Here is a 22,381-nt window from a genome sequence, read left to right on the forward strand (position 1 = left end):
ACTTCACCCCCAGAACCCAGCAAGCCCTCCCAATCTCTCCTAAAGAAAATAGGACATTTTCTAAAAATGACACAAGGCCTAAATAAAATTCTTCTATAAACACTAGCTTAGTTTAAAAATCCAATGACGATAAAAGACACTTTAATACTAGCCATATCTCAATCCTGAATAGAAAGTACCTTGTATTTATGCTGTCAGAATGCAGGAGAGAGGGACATAATTCTGTAGATTCATCAATTTTTCAGCTACTACAAAAACAACTTAGAATCCTTTACAGCGAAGAAATGAATAACTTTGACACTATTTTCTTTAAACATCTCACTATGAATCTTGTTCTACAATACTCTACAGCCAATGGAATATTCACCGCCATAAGGCCCAAAAGGCCATTAAAAAAGGCTCCATTAAAATGGAAGGGTTGCCTTCACACTTTCTAGAATTTTTAAAAAACATGTAGGAGAATGAAAAGAATTCCCTAAAAATAGAACCTTTGAAAAATAATTGTTTTATTGTATTGTTCTTAGCAGAAAAGAAAGACTTTCTAGATATTTAAGGCACAGTTAAGCACAAATATGATGTGCAGATTTATTGCAAGGAAAAAGACATTATCTTCACCTTTAACAACAGTATGGGCTACATATAGAGAAAGGTCTTCAATAATTGAAAATATTTTTGTTGTAATTGGTAAGTATTTAAAATTCTTTAACTCTGTACACACACACACACACACACACACATACACACACACGGCATTGTTGCTCCTTTTAAAGTTCAAAGTTTCCATTTCTAGTCTGCATTATTTTGTCCCTAAAATATGATAAACAGTAAATAAAATAAGCACCATTTACCATTTTCTACTTAACAGAAAACCAACATTCTCAGAAGAAAAACAAACTGTTTAAACTATTGCTTCACTAAACTATAATAACATATTGAATATTTTACAAACATATATAGCATCAATTTCAGCTTAGGCTAATATAGATGGAAAAGCAATCTGCAAATTAACAGTGTTGTAAAATATTGAAAACAATGAAAAGAAGTCTACCAAACTTCATTTTTAGAAAATATATAAATAGAATGCAATTCTGCATGCTATTTTAAAGTACTTATCTTTAATATTTAAAAAACATTTTCTGCAAATTCCAGTTCTTTTTACAACCCTAGAAACTGTAAAATCCAAAACTCTTTCCCATGAGCCATCTGATATAAAGAACACCAAACAAACAATGCTTCTGGTGCATGAAACTTAACAATTCATTTTTTAGATATTAAGATTTCCAAATCTATTAATGAGATCTGGAATGAGAACTGAATCTTTTATATTTTTAAAAAATAGGCCTTATCGGCGCCAGAAAATACTTACATGTATTTGCAAAGATAACAAATGATCTAAAATAAAAATATGTAACTTCCTCAACATATAAACACTCCATTAAGATCAAAGGATAAAAACAATAAAAATAATATTTTACCTCCATTTTCTTCCCCATTGCTATTGTTAGTCTCAGCCATTTCAGTGCTGTCCAACTCAGATTCACAACTTAAATCCAATGTTCCATCTGCTGGGCATGTAGTGTCTTCCTTCTGTGTGTAAAGACATATGTCATCATGCTGCTTGTCACATTTCAAAAAAGAATGTGTTTCTTAGGAACATTCCATAAATAAAATGTGATTCCTGACAATTTCATGAATAAGGAAAAAGTCTCTCACAGGACATACTACTGTAAAGCCTTCTAGAAACTTAAATAGAAAAATGCAGCTTATTTCACATCAGTATTCATAGAAACCAACTTATTCCTTAAAAAAATACAACCATTCCAAAAATCATGCAGAATAAAATGAAATACTTTTTTATGTTCTGTTTTTATTAGGTGGAACATAATTCTATAATTACATAACAAATTCTACAGTTCAAAATTTATGGAGCACCTACATTTTAAAAGTGGGCTTTGTGTGTGTGTGTGTGTGTGTGTGTGTGTGTGTGTGTGTGTGTGTGTGTGTTTTCCCTGTAAAGCCTAACTATACCACACAAAAGAAAATCTAATCAAATGCAAAAGCTGCTTTTGAATTCTGGCAGTTAGTAGAAAATGGCCCATATTTCTATTTCTCAGAAAAAAGTGCTGCCTATTCCATTTGATTACTTCAAGAAAATGCCACATTCTATCAGTTTCAGAATAATGTCTCCTCCTTCACTCAGATATCACTATTAGATTAAGGATTAAATAAATAGTTCTGCTCGTTCAGATAAAATCATTACTTGTATCACAGCTTTACATTTTCAGTTCCTTGTTAACTCTAGAATTGTCATTCATGATATAAATCTTTCCAAATGTCTCTTTCTCAAATACAATGTGAATATATTTGCTTATTTCTAAATAAACAAGTAAATTTTTGCTTATTTCTAAAAGGCAATATCTAAAATCTCAGCTAGAAAAAGAAAATAAAGCCATGCCTATTCCTCAATTTTGTTTAACTTATAAAGTTTATCTCGATTGGAAATCATATTAAGTGCTATCTTAAAATGTTTTGAACACAATTTACCTCTGTTCCCAACCTAATGACTTCAATCTAATTTATTTATATGATTTGTTAATTCAATGCATAGACTTCATAGCGCTGGGTAATTTTGTTTCTAAAAATATGCAACTCACCTTGAGTGCGTAGAGTCCTGCCTTGCCAGGAATTTTGAAGAATGTCCCATCACCAACACGAGTGTTGGTATGAAGCATTGCATTCAGACAAGCTAATGGAGAAGTGCCACTGAAAAACAAAAATAAAGCTGGTTAAAATGGAGTGTTTCTCAGAACCTTCTTCCCTCTTCTTAAAACTCATGTTTCACTTTAAAAAAATCCTGAAAACCTCCCAACATCTACATTACAATAACAGGCCAGTTGAAACTTAATCATATGCATCTGCCCCTTCAGCTTCAGGCAAAAAGTCTGCAAATTATAATTATGCTATTTTCACACAGTAAACAGTTCAGCATTGAAAAAGAGCTAGAGTCCAAATATTTATGTGAAATTACTTTGCAAATAACACCATAATGTCTTATTTTTAGAATGTTATAGACAATGCGGCTGTTGCACATGAATGATCAAAATGGTACAAGTTCATGGGCAGCTGCATTCCATAGGATGGAGAGGCAACAAAAGAATGCTAAAAGACTCCTGAACAGCCACATTTAAAATTGCAAGGGCTAGCTATGAACAAATATGGGCAGCGTTGCTTTAACATAGCCAGTATAAACCATATATCTTGGTATAAGTAGATAACAGTACAGTAATTTGAAGCCATTCTGTGATGGGCAACGTTCTTAAATATACTGGGATTTTCTTTGATTTCAAGGGATTCTGCTTGGAAGTGTAGGATCAATTGCAGCTTAAGAAATAATCCTAATATATAGCAGTGCTAAAAAGTGTAAAACCTTTTGAATGTTCAATAGTTCTACATAAATATGATATAACTCATGATCTGTTCTCCATCCAAGTCCTAAAACTAGAGGAGGTGAACCCAATTAAACAAATGAAAAACATTCTATTGTATCTTTTATGCGAAGAACATGTTTTGGGAAGTATTTGTTGAAGAACTTTAAGCATCATGACTATAATCATCCACAATTAATTAAATTAGTTAAAAAGAAGCACCAAATTGCAAGCTTTTCTCTTCATGCAACTTTTAATAAAACAATACTAATCTGAATGAATTTTAATCAAGATAATTTAATTAAGTAATATCAATTGTAACTGTTACTTCAAATTATGATTATGTCCTTATCAAATGTTGCATATTACAATAAAACTTTGCTTTAATGGATCATTCAGTGTGGGTGTTTGTTCATCCTGAATTTTTGTTAAATCTGAAAGTTTGTTTGTTATTTATTTATTGTATATACCACCCATCTCACTGTCAATCGATTATAAACTGCAGTGATTTGGGTAATCTGCATAATTTATAATTCATGTAAATTTATGTCACTTGCGTTATCAAATTATAAATTCATGTGACATAAATATAACAAAATTTAATGTACATGAAAGTGCCATGTACTTCTTTGCATACAATGAACATGTCCATTATTTCAGGGGGATATCCCTACGGAAATTTCATTTGTTGTATTTGCTTCATTAAATCAAAGACTTATGACAGCAAAATAGGAGCATATATCATACTGGAAGTGATCAATTTTAGAATGGATTTTGGGTGATATAGTTGTTTTTGTTTCAAATATACTGGACAGAAACATTTTAAGGAAATGCCTGAATAAAATATTGGACATAAAAATGTAGATGAATTATGTTGCTAGGACAAAACAGCTTGTATATGCATCAGGTGATTGTGCTGACTTATAACTGCAATTATGGGAGTTCCAATTGCCATCATTAGGCGAATCCTTCTCCTGCTGGCTTCTCCATTGATTTTACCTGTTGGAAACCAGCAATGAAGGGTACTAATGACATGAAAGCAGGATATTGAGGCTGTCATAATTGCAAAGTCTTTTGCCACCTGAATCATGATTATGCGACTGTGGGGATGCTACAATGGTCACAACTATGAGAAGTCTTTTTGTTAAGTGCCATCATAACTTTGAATGGTTGCTGAATGAGTAATTGAATTAAATGTGGACTATCTATACATCTTTCATTTAGCATTAGTGACTGATTGTCAGCCTTTCAAATACACCAGACAGGAAACATGACCAGATGAGCCAATTCTACTATATTGTAAGGCTATATTAACAAAACTTTGTGCGTCTGTACAAATTCCCCACCATCTCTTTTATAGTCTCAGAGGTTAAGGAGCTTCCTTTCTGAGTTTCTTTTTCTTCCCATTATGCAGCTATGCCTTCTCTTAACCAGGCAGCTTCTCTTCCCCCTTCTCCCAGATCCTTCCTACGTCCCATTAGTTTGACTGACTTAATGGTGGAACTCAGAAGAAATGACATTTCTTCTCCCGTACATGTGTAATCTGTACTATAGTCCACAGAACTCCTCCCAAAAATCTGAGGTAGGACATTTACAGATCAGTAAGTACAAACAAAAGTGTATTCCTAAAAGAAGCAAAATTTTCAAACACATTTCTGACTTAGCCTATCAAAACTCCCAAAGAAGTCAATATAATATTTAAAAATCAAGATACCTCAAGCATATCCTAGCAGTTTAACAAAGGAATGAATAATACACAGATTTCTCTAATAAATATCTAAATAGAATGAAAATTTGACATGCAATTCCATGTCACATTTATTAGGACAAGATGAATTAACTTTACTCTATACACGCACAGAGACACATTATTTCATATCAAGTGGAATTAGAATTAATTATGAACTCAGATACTTGGGAATTGAAACAAATGCTATCATGACTGAAAAGTGAATAAAATACATTGTTTTTATTTAAATGCCTTTAATATTTTCTTTACAGACTATCATGCACTCATCTTCTCTCTCTATTAACTATTTGTTTAAGAGCCTTACTTCCCATCTGAATCATCAAACAGTCGTAGACTTAATTTTTAAAAATTGTTTAGATAAATAAAAATTTGCAATTACTTGAATATAGGAGCGAAAACCCAGTGATGCTGTATCAATTGATAGCTGAAATTATTTCATCAATTCAGACAAAATAATGCAACAAAAATATGCTGCATCAGATGGGAGATTCCACAGAAAGTTGCGTAGAATAACAGGGCTAAGACTTCCAGATCTAAATGGCCAAGCAGATTAAATGGCCAATCAACCAGACCTTGTAGTAATAGTCAAGGACCAGAAGACCGCAAGTGGTGTTAGAAATAGCAGTGCCAAGTGACAGCAACATCAGGAAGAAGTATGAGAAGTTGGAGAAGTACCAGGGCCTGAAGTAGGAACAAGAGAGGATGTGGAAAGTAAAGGCCAAAGTGGTTTCAGTGACTCCTAAGCTGAGAGTGTCTCCAACAGATCCCAAGAACATCAGAACTGTGTCCAATGTCTGAGTGCAATGCTAGGAATAGCTAAGAAACTATGGAAAACTCTCAACACCCAGGCCTCTGGTAAAGAACCCAAGATTGAGGAAGCACATACCACTCGTATAGGATGAACAGGGATTTTTTATATAATATTCTAAGCATAATAAAAACAGAAACTAAAAATATAAAACTACAAAGATGGATAATAATTGAGTATAGACTGTTGAGGAGGAATTTATTTAATACTCAAGAGCAGGGGTCTCCAACCCCCGGTCTGTGGACTGGCATCAATCTGTGGCATGCCAACAACTGGGCCGCGCAAACAAGCAAAGTCCTATCCGTGGAATGCAGGCAGCGTGCAAAACCAGGCCCCCTCTGATCTGTAGAAAAACCTTTCTCCATGGAACTGGCTTTTGGTGCCTCAAAGGTTGCAATATTCACTTTAGTCTTGAACTACCCCAATAATTATATAAACAAATCAAATATTAAAAAGATATTATTGAGACTAAATGTTGTATAGAAAAGCTCAAACCTTTGAATTTATGGCATAATATGGATATTCAGATCGATCTAGTTTATTTAAAAAATGATTTCTCAAATAATGCCAAGATTCACTGTTATTCTATTCAAGGAACCATGTACTGATGAAACATACTGATGAATAGGAGCAGTGAATGGCCTTAGGAGAATTAATCCTTCATGTTCTGTTCCTCTATACATGCCAAGTACTGACTTTTGGTTTTGAATTAAATGCTATTTTCACAAATCTTAGGGCATATTTGTTTTCACAGAGGTTAATTAGCAACCAGCATTTGAAATCATATGTAATTATTTTGTTTGACCTATTCAAATTTAGCCTTAAGGCACCTAATCTGAAATTATATTATGATGCGGTAGCTTTAACATTGATTAGTGATTGGCTTAATTTAACAAATAAAAATATACTTTCTCTTGAGGGATGGGATTTACTATACGGATGGCACGCATATCTAATTTATGATAAAAAATTAGATCAGGTTTTTAAATCCCATATTTTAAGAAGTGCTTTACTGCGTGTCTGGAAGAAGTATTATTATAGGTTAAATTATAAAATACCATTTTGGGGGATTCCTGGACACGCGATAGAGGGGGTATCTAGGGGTGTGAACTTGGATAGGATTTCTTATAAGGAATTACTTAGATTGGTAGGGAAGGATTGGCAATTAAAAACTTTAGTTAAGTTAAAGCAAGAAAATATTGTACAGTCTTGGTTTCAGTATAACCAATTGTTGGTTAAGTGGAGCTTAGATCAAAAGGTTGGTATTACTTTAGGGGATGAGAATTTGTTAAAACAGATTAAAGATCAAATCGAGCCCACATAAAGAGAATTTATAATGTTTTAATAGAATTGGATTCTGAAATGGATTTAGTTAAAGATTGTATGATAAAATGGGCTCAAAATATTCAAGAACTGATTTCATTGGATACATGGGAGGTAATTTGGGTTAGAAATGTAAAATTTACCCAGGCTCAAAATTTAAGAGAAAATTTTTATAAAATGTTTTATAGGTGGCATTTGGATCCCAAAAAGCTGTCTTATATGTATCTCAATTTACAGCCCAAATGCTGGAGATGTGGTAGCTTGGATGCAACTTATTTTCATATTTGGTGGACTTGTAGAAATATAAAAGCTTTTTGGATTAAGATTTGGTGGAACATTCAAAAGATTTTTAAAAGAAAGATAAAGTTCATGCCACAACTATTTTTGTTGAGTGTTATTGTAGATTGTGATGCTAAAGAAACTAATTTGATGTTGAATTTTATAACAGCTGCAAGGTTATTAGTAGGGCAATATTGGAAGAAAGATTATTTGCCTACTATAGAAGTTTGGACGCTTAAGGTGTCAAATTTAGCAGAAATGGCAAAAATTTCTGCTTACTTGAAGGATCACTCACAAGAAAGATATATTTCGGTTTGGAGAAGATGGATAGATTATATTCAGAATAAATATGGGATTAAAAAGCTTCATTTAGCCTATGAGTAAACTTTAGAGTATTATTAATAGTTTTTTTAATTAGTTTTAGTATGGTTTAACAATATTGATTTGTTTATATTATTATGTTTATTTTTAATTTGTTTATATTTATGTTATAAGGGAATTAAAGTGCATTATGGACTTGGTTACTTGTATAGTTGGGTAATGTTTTTTTTAGAGTTTGATTGTTTATTTGTAACCTTGTATTCAGCTCTGGGAAGTGGGGGGGGAGGGGTGGGGGGTCTTGGGATGTATATTGTATAAAACTTTTCAATAAAAAAATTTAGTCAATGAATTTAAAATAACATCGTCAATTATTTGAAATGGAAATCTTTGAGTATGTGACAGAAAATGTTTCTTCTATTATTTTCTTTCTATTTGTCAATTTCAGCACTAAGGCTTATATTTTGTCTCTCATAATCAACTGGCACAGACAACATTTAACCTAACAGCTGTTAGACACAAGCAGCTTTATATTATACATATTTACAGTACCAGAAGAACAATATTTATCACACTTTGCCATTCTTATCAATATCAGGATCTTTATGACATTATGATACCTTATCTGAAATATAAAAATCTATCTTTTAATTCTAAATGTACTATTAGATGTGAACAGACTTACACAAAAGAAATAAAATCATCCTTTAAACTCTAAAATCCATTAATCAAACTTACTTTCTATAAAAAAGAACAATAGGCACAACTCCAAAACAAATAAACCAAAGAAGAAAACCCAAATAGAACAAAGCAAATACTGGTGGAACTATATTTGAGAATTTCCTAATCTTAAATATGTCATCATCTAATTTATTACCATTAAGTATTTTTCAAAACCTATTCTAATACCAAGTTCACTTCTTTTTAAATGGTAATGATGCCATATTGCAGCAAATGTACTATTAAATCTAAGGAGTTAATTCACACTTCCCTTTAGTAACAGAAGTTTACACTATTTTGTGCCATTGAGCACCCTCTGCTGGACTCTGCAGCCAAAATCAATCAAGAGATTCAATAGATACAGGCTGCATAAAATAATGTAAATTTATTTAAAAGCATCATACAGAGGAATCTTCAACGCAGTACAGTTTGTTTCTATGAGTTATGTAATAAAATATTGTAATGAAATCTAAATTCAAAGAGATTTATTTTTAGTATTCTTCTTTAACTAAGCAGCTATCTCAATACCGTATCCAACGTCTTGTTTTAAAACACAGTTTCTATGCATAGGAAATGCATAGAAAACCCTGGTTGAAGAAATCTGCTATCCTACCCAGTATAAATAACATTACTCAACCCTAGAGTGGCTCAGTTCCAAGGCTTAAAGGGGCATTGCTCAATTTACCTGAAAATAGCCCCACTTGTTTTCAGTGGATTTACACCCAGACAAAAATTTATTGGATTGCAAAATTGAAAGCAGAGTTCTAAACTTACTTACCAGAAACTTCCATGAACACAGTAAGATTTTTTTATTCTCCCCAAGGCTTAAGATTATACAATAAAAATGATTTGCAATTCCTTGTAGTGTTGAAATTTTATAATTCTGTTAGTGATCACAACAAAGTCATCATTCTTGTTTATTAATTTTGAAAGCCCTATTTTGATCAAACATGTTTGCATAATCCTACAATTTTCAGATAGGATGACAAACAGCAAACTGGATGGATTCTATTATAGCAGCAATAGTCGTATTACTGGAAGATCACGTTGAGAATAAGCTATCCTGGAGAAAATCTATTTATGTGGTTGCTGACACTAATTTGACCACATATAATCTATCAATCAATCAATCATCAATCAATCCAATCATAATTTTCAGAAAACAATTGGAACAGTTGATGCTAGGACTGAATGGAAGTCTAAGTTATAGTAGTGAACTATTTGTGCATATCTACAAAAATAATGTATGCCAACAGTTAGATCTGTAAATAATTAACCCCTAAATAGATTCCCTAAACAGTTAAATTCTCTAAATAGGTGCATAACTCTCATTCTCAGTTATTAAAATTAGTCATTAAACTATAGTCAAATAAGAATTTTGTAGGCTTCTCTTCTTTAATGAAAATTCACATGCTGAAATAACTGCAACTTGGTCTTCTGTATGATAATGTCCTTTTACTATTTCAATATCATTTTCATTTTTATTTTTATTTTATAGATTGTCATAAAAACATCAATAGTAAACAATGGAAAGCATAAAAGATGGAGACTATGTAAGAATATACAGTAGAAGCTGCTTTGCAAATTTTTCAGGATTAAGAAAATCATTGATTTTTAAAATACATGTATTAATATTTAAAGTATGAATTCTATTCATTTCTCTCATGCTTAGCTCTAGAGGTCTGACATGTTTTTTTTTTTGTTTTCACAGACAAAAAAAAATCTGAGCTAATATATATGACAACCTTTCACAGTTTCACAGAAATACAGCAACTCCCAGACTTCTTAGCTAGTGGACATGTTGGATGGGAATTCAGGGAGTTGTCATCACAATGCATTTAAGATTGCCAGGTGAGGAAAAGCTAATCTATGAAAAACAAGTGCCAGCTTCTGTAAGCATCAGTAACTTTCCATAATAAGCCCCAACAAATTGCTCTGTAGTTACAACTGTTTAATTTTCAATATAAAACCATGAAGCACATTGCTTCAATTACCAGTGTATCATGTCTTCTTTTTATTTCAGAAATCATTAGGTTGAGTCTGGGACAATTTTGCAGACCGGCTGGATCAAGATATTCTGCTGCCTAGAACAATCCTAATACTTCTTGATTATAGTCAGCACTTCAGTTCAACTGCCTCCTGGAGTCAATTGTTTTACTTTCTTGTATAGCTGCCATTTGAGTTTTACCAAACTCATAACTGAAGAAAACAACCCATATTTCATATTTGTGAATGTTTGAAAGCATTTTGTGATTATAGCAATGCTTTAGATCAGGACCCTCAAATGTGCTTCGTGGACTGCACAAATGACCTGCCCCCAGGTCATTTTTAGCAGCCCACAACAATGCTGGGCAGTAGGTCACAGGACATTTTGCTCAGTTATACAGTGGAAGGTCAGCTGTTGGGGGTAGAGTGACAGCTTGCCAATCACAGCCAGGTCCTGGGAGGAAGGTGTGGCTCTGAGTCATGGAGCTACAATGCTCCTGGCTTGCACTCTATCATGGCTGAGACTGGGATGGGTCTTCCTTACTGCAACCTTGAATGAACAGGTAGTTCTATTAATGGTCCAGAGGTATCTGGTATGTGGGGACCACTGAAGGCAGAACAACGGTTTAAATTTATGACACTGGAGACTTTTGTGACAGTTTATGTGTGTACGTATGTGTGGGGGTATTGCAGTCTTGCATCTCTCCATCTAGTAAGCTAATTCTCATGCAAGATTTATTCTGATGTGAGTTTGAGACCACAGATGGATATAAACTTGAATAAAGCTGAAAAAGCATGGTCTTACTGTTCCTTTTCTTAAAGTAAGTCATATGATCCTCCTAGGAATCTTAAAAGCCTGGACTTATTTCATAGGAATATTTATTCAAACATTGAGCCATAATTTGTTTATATGTTTAGTGTTTCATTATTTTACTTAAATTTGATATAGAGCAGTACTTGTAGCGCTGAATGTTTAGTTTCTGCATTATCTCATCTTTAAAACAAATAATAATACAGCCACTTTCATTAAACAGAATGAAAAATATTTAACAAGCACAAATAGCTTCCTGGACTTATCCCCAAAATACCTCCTCTTCAAGCTAGTTTTTGATACAGAGATTCATACAGACAAAGCACTTTGAAGTAGAGTTTGGGAAACATACTTCTGATCCACATTTTTATGCAAATTTACTAAATACAGGAAGGGAAATTCAGTTGTACTCTAAATATTTATGTTTCTGAAATGTGAAATGCTATTCTCCAATAAAGACATGTACAAAAATGTATACATTTGGAAAAAGTATACAGAACAATGAATATTTTAGTAAAAGAAATGCTTTCCTGTGTAAGAAAAATATATATTAAGAAAAGCGCATTATAAAATGTATATGAATATTTGTACTGATTTTTTTAAAAAGGCACTTATATGTAGTTATTATATATTTACTCTATGGCCACCCATTTCACAGAGCATGACTCTGAGTGGCATACAAACAACCATAAAACAATTTTTAAGAAATTCAAAATGCACAAAAAATTAATCTTATTATAAAAAGCTAAGAGACAGCATCAGATTAACAATGGAGCCACCTAATCAAATTACCATTCACTTGTGATCCCCAGGCCTGTTGACACAACCAAGTTTTAGGGAACTGGAGAGATGGATCCAATGTCATCGCAGGGGAAAGATGTTCCAAGGGGAAGCGGGTGGGGGATGCCATAGCAGAAAAGGCTTGTCTTCTAAATCCCATCAGATGTAACTCTTTAACAGATGGGCTTGCAGCATAGCTCTACTGCCAGACCTGATAGCAGATGTAATTGAAGGTGGTCCTTCAAATAATGCAGCCCTGTGCCATGAAGAGCTTTAAAAGTCACCTTCAGCATCTTGAATTGGATCCAGAAGCAAACTGGCAACCAATGCAGGTCATGGAGCAGAGGTGTAATGGGCTCTAGGGACACACATAACTGCCCAAGCTGCTGCATTCTGTACTAGCTGAAGCTTCCAGATACTCTTCAAGGGCAGGCCCAAGTAATGTGCATTACAGAAGTCCACCCAGGAGATGAGCAGGTATTAACGACCATGAGCAGGGCTCCCCAATTCAGGAACAGATGCAACTGGCACAAAACATGAAGCTATGCAAAGGCCCTCCTAGCCACACCTACCATTTGCTCTTTGAGCAGGAAGGCCTCCAAGTTGCCCGCATTTGATATCAAAGTGCAACCCCATCTAGGACCAAAGATGGCATAGTCCCAGAATCAGCAGACCTCAAAGCCCAGAGCCACTGAGTCTTGCCAGAATTCAATTGAAGCTTGTTATTTCCCATTCTGACCCCACCAACTGCAGGCACAGGGATAAGATAGCATTGCTTAATTTGCCAGGGACAGAGATGTATAACTGAGTATCATAAGCACACTTTTTTAATTTCAAACATTTATATAACCACCCATCTTACACCAAACTCTGGGTGTTAAACTATGACAGTTTTAAATCAACAGAATGAGTTCCAAACAGAAATTTGAACCTAAAATCAACTGCTAGTTCAATACTTTTTCAGTCAACCTATATGGTGGAGATGGAGAACAAGTTGCTCTCCAGAAACAAGTAGCTTGTGTTAAACAATGGTAATTGGGATTTGAGTTTCTGTCACTAAGTAATGGAGTCATAAATCACAAGGTGAGTTGACTGTGCTACTTACTGATACCAGTTCCAAAAGTCTCCTGTTTACAGTTATTAAACAAATTACCACACGTTGTTTAATGAGGATCTCATGTAACTGTGACTTCTGACTTCCTGCTGGCTTCTTCATTGACTTTGCTTGTGGGAAGCCAGCAAGGAAGCTTGCAAATCGTGATCACATGACAGTAGGATGCTGCAATGACTGGAAATTTAGGCTGGTTATTGAGTGCCCAACTTGAGATCATGTGATTATGGGGGCACTGTGACTCCTAGAACTTCTAGGACTGGTCATAAGTACTGCTTATTAATTTGTCATAGGTTTGAATGGTCACTGAATTAGTGGTTATTAATCATGGACTGCTGATATTATTAAGGAAATAACAAATACAATTTAGGCCATTTTCAGTTTACAATTTAGCTGTACTATTGCAATACAATTAAAATACAATATATTATATAAAATATACAATAAATTCAAGTCTTGGCTATATGCCCTAGTTTACTTCTAAAACAATTATGGTCTCCTGCTTGATATACACCCGTTCTTTCTACTTGGCTTGGACAGACTTTTTCTTGGATCAGTGACCCAAGCTTCATTTTCTCTTCCATTTCTTTTGAGGAATCACTCAAAGCAATTGCTGTTATGTGTTGGAACACTCATACAATAACCTTGAAAATGCACCATCAGTTTTCAGGTCAGCTTGATTTGAATACAATTTAGGCCATTTTCAGTTTACAATTTAGCTGTACTATTGCAATACAATTAAAATACAATATATTATATAAAATATACAATAAACTTCAAGTCTTGGCTATATGCCCTAGTTTACTTCTAAAACAATTATGGTCTCCTGCTTGATATACACCCGTTCTTTCTACTTGGCTTGGACAGACTTTTTCTTGGATCAGTGACCCAAGCTTCATTTTCTCTTCCATTTCTTTTGAGGAATCACTCAAAGCAATTGCTGTTATGTGTTGGAACACTCATACAATAACCTTGAAAATGCACCATCAGTTTTCAGGTCAGCTTGATTTGAGCCCTGCTGGGCTTGTCATGCCACAAGCCATTTGAACAGGCTCCGGAATTTTTTTTGTTCCACAAATATATTAGCTTAGTCTGAAAATTAAATAAAATGTTAATTGGTGGGCTGAATTGAATAAAGTTGATTTTATATGCAAGAATGAGATTTCTACACAATTCTACACATTTAAAAATTACAGTAAGGATGGATAGTCATAGGCTCTCTTTGCTCCCAATAATATCCTGTGTAGAATTAAGAAAAAAATATTCTCAGCAAGTTTCTGCAATGCTTTCGCATTCCAAAATAAGCAAAGAGAGACTAAAGCAATTTAATCTCACAGCAAGAAAGGAAACCAGCTGTAAAAATCCAGAGCGTAATATGAATATCCCTACTGGCAAGCTTTAAATATAACAAAAAAGTTGCATTTAAAGTGTCTCATTTTCACTGAATATTGCAAATGCATATAATCCATGTAGACAGTCTTTTGCTAAGAAGATATGCATCCATTTAAAAAAATTATAATTCTACAAAAAATAGTTTGAAGACTGTCAAAACGTAAAACAGTGAGTTAATTTTTTTCTTTATAATATTACAGGGTCGTAAAAAGAAAAAAAAATATCCTTTTTCTTTTTAAATCATATTTATAAAAATGCTGTAGCATATATATTCATGTACTCTAATATTTTTTGACCCATCAAATGGGTCAAATACAAACTATACCAGGACATTAGTTTAACTAATCAAGAGACTGAATAAACTATGACGCATTCCCATATTGAGGAACAGATGCAGGCTACCTGAATCTCATAAATCAAAGTTAAGCAATTATTATCAGAGCTAATAACTTCAAAGATGATGGTAGACTGACTGGAACCTATTTTTGATGAGGATTTTTTAATGGCAACATACATTTTGGATATGCTAATGAGAGATGAAGTGCAAGTCCTGTGAAACTGCTTAAATCTGACATCAAATCTGACTGTCCAAGAAGATAGTCTCTGCTTTTCCATAAAGTGCAGCAGGAGGGGACTCAGAAGCGATCATTTTCTTCACTCCTGAGTTTTAGAAAGCTTTTTAAAAATTTGGCTATTTAAAGCAGGGGTGTCAAACTGCCAGCCCATGGGCTGGTTTCATCATACTGGAGCTGCGCCCACCCCATTGCCGGCAATGGCAAAATAGTCCCGATATGTCTCGTGATGTCGTGAGTTTGACATGTTTGATTTAAAGGAAAACTCAGGAACGGAGGAGCTGGTTGATTGGTTAGAATGACTGAGGTGGCTTGTATTGCATTGCTTTACTGTGTTATTAGTTTAGAGACAAAAGGTTGATGCTACATAAATAAATAAATAATAAATAAAACTGATCTTTAGAGCTGGACTCTGCAGAATTCTTTCATTCTTGTGGCTTGCTACTTTGGTATTTTTTCATACAAGGACTCAGAGAATTACTAGACTCTGTGCCATTTGCAACTTCCAAAGGCCCATATTCATTAAGAGTATATTATAATCACCTAAATGGGAAGTGACTAAGGTGTGAGTGACCAGGGTTTCCCAATCCAGAATGGATGCAATTGGTGTACAAAATGAACCCATGCAAAAATCCATTTTCTTTAATAAATTATATTAATTATAGTTGTACTTTTTTGACTTCCTGAATGCCTGAATTTAATAACCAACAAGGTTTGTCTCCTAAAGTACTCACTGGGAAGGCCTTGACATTACAATTTTTACACGTGCAGATGAAATCCATTTCTAGCTCTAGTATCTACTAGCATGTCTCGGATTCTTCCCTATTTCATTTTGTGGCATGCAAATTTGAAAGAAAAAGACACATGAGTTACTTAATTGGAGGAAGGGAGGGGGAGAGAGAGAGAAAGGGAGAGATGAAAGTTCACCTGCTGTTATGCTTCTCAATGATCATGGTCATTGGATTGGTGTCTGAATGCAGAAGATAATAGCACGAGCAATTAAATATACTTTTTTTTCCTCAACAAATTTGGAATGACTGAGCAGAATATGGAAATTATACCTAACCTTAATAGAGATATAAATATGGCATTGTTTATTCAGTGACAATTGCAAAGATTATGCTTCCCTTCAAAATAGGCAAAATAACACTGGTAGATTTTTCGTTATCAGTTCCCTCATGATATATTTTTATTTAACATTTGTTAAAAGAAAATTCTTGCCATTTAGTGCATCAAATTAAAACTCATAAACTCATAAGATTCATTGTGCCACTTCCAAAAGAAAGGATCGGATTTTAACTAATAGTATACTAATGCCCAAAAACAGATGTAGAGAATAATACATGAATATATAGTTTATCACTAGGGTTTGTCAATTACATTGTATCATATACTGATACTGTTCAAAGAAGTAACAAATCTTTATTTTACTTAAAACTATGAATACTTTTCAAAATAAAAAAATAATTCCTCAGTCTTAATTGATTTCTATTTAAAATATTCCCACATTTTTTGAATATTAGAATATATTTACTAATATTAAGAAGAATTAAAAGTATCCAGAAAATGAAGGGCTTTCTTTCACTGCAAGTGTTCAAGAAAATACTTCAGAGCTATTGTTTTGGATGTTTTAATTTAGATTCTCGTTCTGATCAGGGGTTAAACTTTAAAATCTCAGTAATGATCTCTTCCAGATACATGATTTTTTTATTTGTACTCTACTGAGAACTGATCTAAAATATCAGCAGTAATCCTTCCACAACCTTGAAGTGGGATTTTTTTCTTTTAATTTATATTGTATTCTTGAAGTGTAGTAGTGAATCTTGTGAATTATCATAATTATTTCTTCAACTGAAGGAATCATTTTTCTTGTATGAATGCAATGGAGGTCATAATTACTGTAAATCTCTCAAAGGCTAGGTCTGGATAATATCCTTAATGGGAGAACTGTCTGGAAGCTACTTATCTTATTCTAAATTCCTTGGAAGGAAAGTCAAGGAGATAGGATAATGAATAAATAAATGCTTTTTTTCTTTGCATTCAGAATCCAAGAAAAAAGTAAATCAACAGAGATTTTATTTGCAGAAAATATTCCCTAATATTACATCTACTTTAGCTACATCAAAGTCACAAGGATACTAGGTTTATTTTCCTCTTTTCAAAGTATACTTTTTCACTTCAAAGGAAATCACAAAGCAGCCTATTTTTTAAAAGAACACCTATAACAGCATTTTGGGCTACTGGGAATTACAGGATATGTGAAATACAACATGGCTCTTTCAGTATATCACAGCTCTAGTGCTGCTGTAAATATTCTCAACCAAATTGTAACTCCATAAAACAGCAATTTGAGGAACAGACATTTAAAGTAACATACTAAAGCTACCCAAGTGAAAAAGATTCTTCCAATTATTTTTCAAATATGCATTCATGTATAAGAAATGTAATAATACAGATCCAGGTGTATAAAATATAATCCCTACTTTTAATTCTAGCTGGAGTAGCAGATTTTCTGTTGTATGGAAATCACAGAATCGGGCATCTTTCCCAGTGGTGCAGTTGAAGCCCCGTTACATGATACATAGTGAAGGATTGATAGAGTTCTGTCTATGCTATTGAAATGGTGTCTTAACCTGGCAGGCATAAACTAAAGGTTGCTCATGATTGCCCACTCAGGAAAAGGGGGTAAAATGGAAAAAGGCAGCTTTAAGGTCTTGTTGACCAGACTAAATTAATTTACCTAGGCATCACAATATAATCCTTTCTTAAAAATAGTGTTTTGAAATACAATCACAAATACTGTACAAACAGTATGGAAATACTTTATTTTATTTCTGATTTTGCACTGATTCCAACATACAGGCTCTGAGAAGACAGGATTTTTCTATCTTTACTTGTCTTGTACTTTAGAAAGACTGAAGAATAAAGCATATATGGCTGCTAATAGTATATGGTAGTTACAATTTTAGTTAACAATGACTTTAATCAGAAGCATTACAGTGCAGTGGAGGTAGAGAAATAGGTAATGATCACATTACACAAGGAGAGAGAATTTTCTTTGTCTAGCCATCATCTCATAAAACATACCTATTTTGTAAACAAGAATTTTACAAAAAAATGTCTTCAACCAATGCCAGTGGAAGATGTTTTCCTAACTATGAAGAAAAAAAGTAGTGATGGGAGAGTTTTAGAAAACACGACTGCCTGTTCTACCATTTATTAATTTATAGTAAATGAAGATATGATCCACGTGAAATTTTTGGACTAAAAATGGCAATGTGAGTTACATTAATTAAAGTTAGTATCCAGATTAGCATTCAGATAAACAGATGACTATTTATTTACAAATAAATCCTAATGAATTCAAAAGGGTATATAATTTATAATTTCAGATAAGCATGTCTCAGGGCTCCATTTATGGCAAGAGAACTGCAGATATTTTTGTTTTTCTGTAGCCAAACTGCAGCTGACTCTCTTTTTATAAATGTGTTATAAAAATAAAGATTTGAATTTGTACTCTTTCCATATCCCAAACACATTCTTGAAAGATTTAACAGAACACCCATCTTTCAGGATTCCAAAATTGTTACCTTTGTAGTTGTTTTCTTTTCAGTTACAGGGAAAAAGACTGCCCAGATGAAGATATTTTTACAAGTGATTGTCATATCAGAAAATACATTTAAAAACAAAGTAAAACAATATATGAAATGTGTGTATTACACCAATACAGAACTCTTATTTCTGTGTATTTTCCCATTCAGGTTGACATGTAGATTTTATTTCTATGATTAGCTTTGATTTGTAATCATGGTTTGTGTGGAAGGGAGGTTCCTACTACACTTATATTTGCAACTTGGGGGGAAAAAATCGGGCAATTAGGGGAAAGAATATTTCAATTTTAATATCTGATAGAATTTTAGTTTAATTGGCTTCTGAACACAATAATGTAGGATTGAATTGAAAGGATTGAAATGTTTATCTATGATGACTTTTCCACTGATATGGTAATGAAGTTCTAATTGCGTATTTTAAGCCTTTTCCAGGCAGATCCAAATCTTCCTAAAACCCTTCTGTAAGATTCCCAGTGAGCTTTTTAAACAAGTGAGACATCTTGTTCCTGGAGTAGTTTTGATTTCAGAATCTTGGGCTTTTTAATCCAATCCAATCTGCCCCCCAAAAATGCCCACACGTATAAAGGAAAGCACTGCTCTTATGTGTGGAGTAGAAGAATATTTAGAGGGCATTTGTCAGAGGGCTGTAATTTTAATGGGTCCACCTAATTTTTAGACATATCTCTCCAGTAGAGCATCAATGACTTATTACATGACTTCTCTTTCCAGGGCAGGCAAATAGTCCTTGCTGGCAATTGTGTATTTGGGGCACCATATACTTGCTTTCCATCTCTGTAGACTCTTGCATTTGCTTCAGTCTCTTATTTCTACTCTTTGTGGTTCTACTTCCTCTTTACACTTTTCTTTTAATGTATTTATTCCTGAAGTAATGGCCCAACTCACCCTTAACATTTCACATGAATTGCTTACAAATAGACTCCAGTAACTGAAACTAGCTCTAGCCAATGCTTGCTTGTCTATTGCATTGTGTCACAAATAGGTCCTTTTACTGTTTCTCCAAGCTAAGCCAATTTTCTGCCTCTGACGTGGGCTTTGATACTGCATTCACTTCTAACTGAAAACTACAATCTGGAGTTACCTATAACCCCATGAATGACAATGAAGAAATCCTCATTCAAAGTATCATGTGTATGTCTTATTCAGCGCCTTTTGGCAATAGATTGTGATTAAGAAACACAGATTTGAGAAACACAGTTTTAGGTTCTTACAATATTTGACAGTGTTTGTTCTGCCATTAGACATAATTACAGTTGTTGAATTTAAATGATTTCATATCTGTTTTTTCTCTGTCATTGTCTTGCCATTTATACCCAAGTTTGTGTTTTTTAAAAGTGAATAAATAGCAGCACTAGTTTATCCAGAGTGGACAGGCAAAAGTGCAAATGAATCTTTTCAGGTCTTCTGTATCTTTAATTAAATGTTTACTGATTGCAGAATCTGCTTATTTTATTGTCTCTTGTTGAGAACTGAGGTGGACCTAAATAACTAGCATTTAGGAACTGTCTGGTGATCACTCTGTAAAATAATTTGCCTGATTACACCTTATCAGCTATTTGTTATTTGTGATATACAAATTTATTTATGCTTTTCACTTTTATTTTTCAATTTAAATAATAAATAAAACTACTTTGATAAAAATGAAATGTAAAATCTAATAAAATTGTCTGTTTTCAGCATGTTATAACAGGTGACAACCTTTACAGATGTAAGACACTACGTGTGGCATCTTAATATTCTTTGTCCAGGAAAACACAGATGTTCCATTTCTAACATGATTGGCAGTTTATACATTTCTACCTTACTGGTCTTATCTTCCATTTTTTACAGTGCTGAATTGATCAATTATGTTTGAAATGATATTATTCCTAGAAATTATGTTTTTAAAATCCAGTTAAAGATAAATTGGCTACTAAAGATACTTTACATTTTTATTCTGTTCCTATTACTCTGCTTTTGATCCTTTTCCCTCAATTTAATTTTTCTATAATCTAATCATCACCATTATCATCTGCATAGGTAAACATGGTAAGAAATAATATCATGAGTACAAAATACTATTTTTTATAACATGATTAATAATAGAAGTCAACATTCAGTGAATTTACTTTTCAAAACAAGAATAATATAGAAGCATGTAGAAGAGAAAATATAATTAAAATTATTGTTGTAGAACACTTTATTTTCAAGTCATTCATATTTATATAATGCAGAACCCAATATATTTTGTATTCAGTTCTTGAATCTTTCTTATTCTTAATTCTCTGGCAATTGTACCTAATAGTGAGCACGGTTGTAAAATTTCATATAAAATTCTATATTTCTATATTGCTTCCCTTATTTAGTTACATACTCATTACATTCATCTACATCAGTGGTTCTCAACCTTTTTAATGCTGCGACCCCCAACCGGTTGTAAGTCGAGGACTACTCAACCGGTCGTAAGTTGAGGACTATTCAACTGGTGCAGCACCGTTTGCAGAATGGGACTTTTGGCGGGCTCAGCAGGGCAGAGACAGCCTGGACAATTCCTATTGGCTTTTGAAAGCCAATAGAATTAGACTCTATTCAAGAGAGTCTATTCTATTGGCTTTCAAAAGCCAATAGAATAAAAGGGAGTAGCACAGCTAAGGAAAAGGGGGAAAAATGGTGGACTGCGTTGTTTGGCGACCCTCGTGAAATGGTCGTTCAATCCCAAATGGGGTCCCGACCCACAGGTTGAGAACCACTAATCTACATTATATAAAGCAAATTGCATAATTATATATAATCAATGGCTCTGTACTTTGACTTTTTTTGACTTTTTTTTTTTGACTTTCAGAGATGCTACAAAAAGATAAGAACACAAACATAATAATCTTAAAGATATTTACACAGCCCGCTTCTTAGCGTTCTCTTATCTGTAGAGGATACTTTTATTTACATCTTTGCTAGTTAATTAATATGCAATGGTACTAAACACCAACATATGAAGATTAATAACAAGATACAGTTTTGTCAGGTTTTTTTTATGACCGTTATCTGACTTTTATTTTGACTTTCAGATTTTACTCCCTTGGGTTCTCCTTGGATGTAGGAGTCTTAATTCCACCAGAAGAAAGTTCCCAGGTAAGGCTGTAGGCAGATAGGCCATATCTTTTGGTAAAATACTGTAGTTGATTGATAGAGTATGCAGAACCTAGATTCAACAAATTGCTTTTCCAGAGAGAGCTGAGAAAAAATATCTGTGAAAATGACAAATTGTTCCTAGGCGCAATAAACAATACTAAATTGTATATTTTATAACTTCTCAATATATGCTTTAGCTTCCCTTGAATTATTTCTGGATAGTGAACTGGTCAATTGAAAGCAATTTTATTCAGCCTCAAATAATTATTATCACCAGATATTGATCTTTACCCTGTGCAGTAGCCATTCATTAAGAGTAGACCTCCGATTCCCTTGTGCTTCCAAATTTACTTGAAAAAACAAATATCT

General features: G+C 33.5%; 1 protein-coding gene across 2 annotated transcripts in view; it reads right to left on the reverse strand.

The window, feature by feature from the left end:
* Positions 1-22,381, reverse strand: part of ASXL3 (ASXL transcriptional regulator 3) — a 104,504-nt gene that overhangs the window by 59,472 nt on the left and 22,651 nt on the right. For both annotated transcript variants that reach the window (XM_039333554.1, XM_039333555.1), the window contains exons 3-4: positions 2,655-2,763; positions 1,476-1,587 (exon numbers count right to left, since the gene is read on the reverse strand). In XM_039333554.1, coding sequence (XP_039189488.1) covers positions 1,476-1,587; positions 2,655-2,763 — 221 coding nt within the window. The remainder of the gene's footprint in view (positions 1-1,475; positions 1,588-2,654; positions 2,764-22,381) is intronic.

The sequence above is a fragment of the Crotalus tigris genome, unplaced genomic scaffold (genome assembly GCF_016545835.1).
Source record: "Crotalus tigris isolate CLP2741 ecotype Arizona unplaced genomic scaffold, ASM1654583v1 scf7180000024506.7606697, whole genome shotgun sequence".
Classification (NCBI taxonomy): domain Eukaryota; kingdom Metazoa; phylum Chordata; class Lepidosauria; order Squamata; family Viperidae; genus Crotalus; species Crotalus tigris.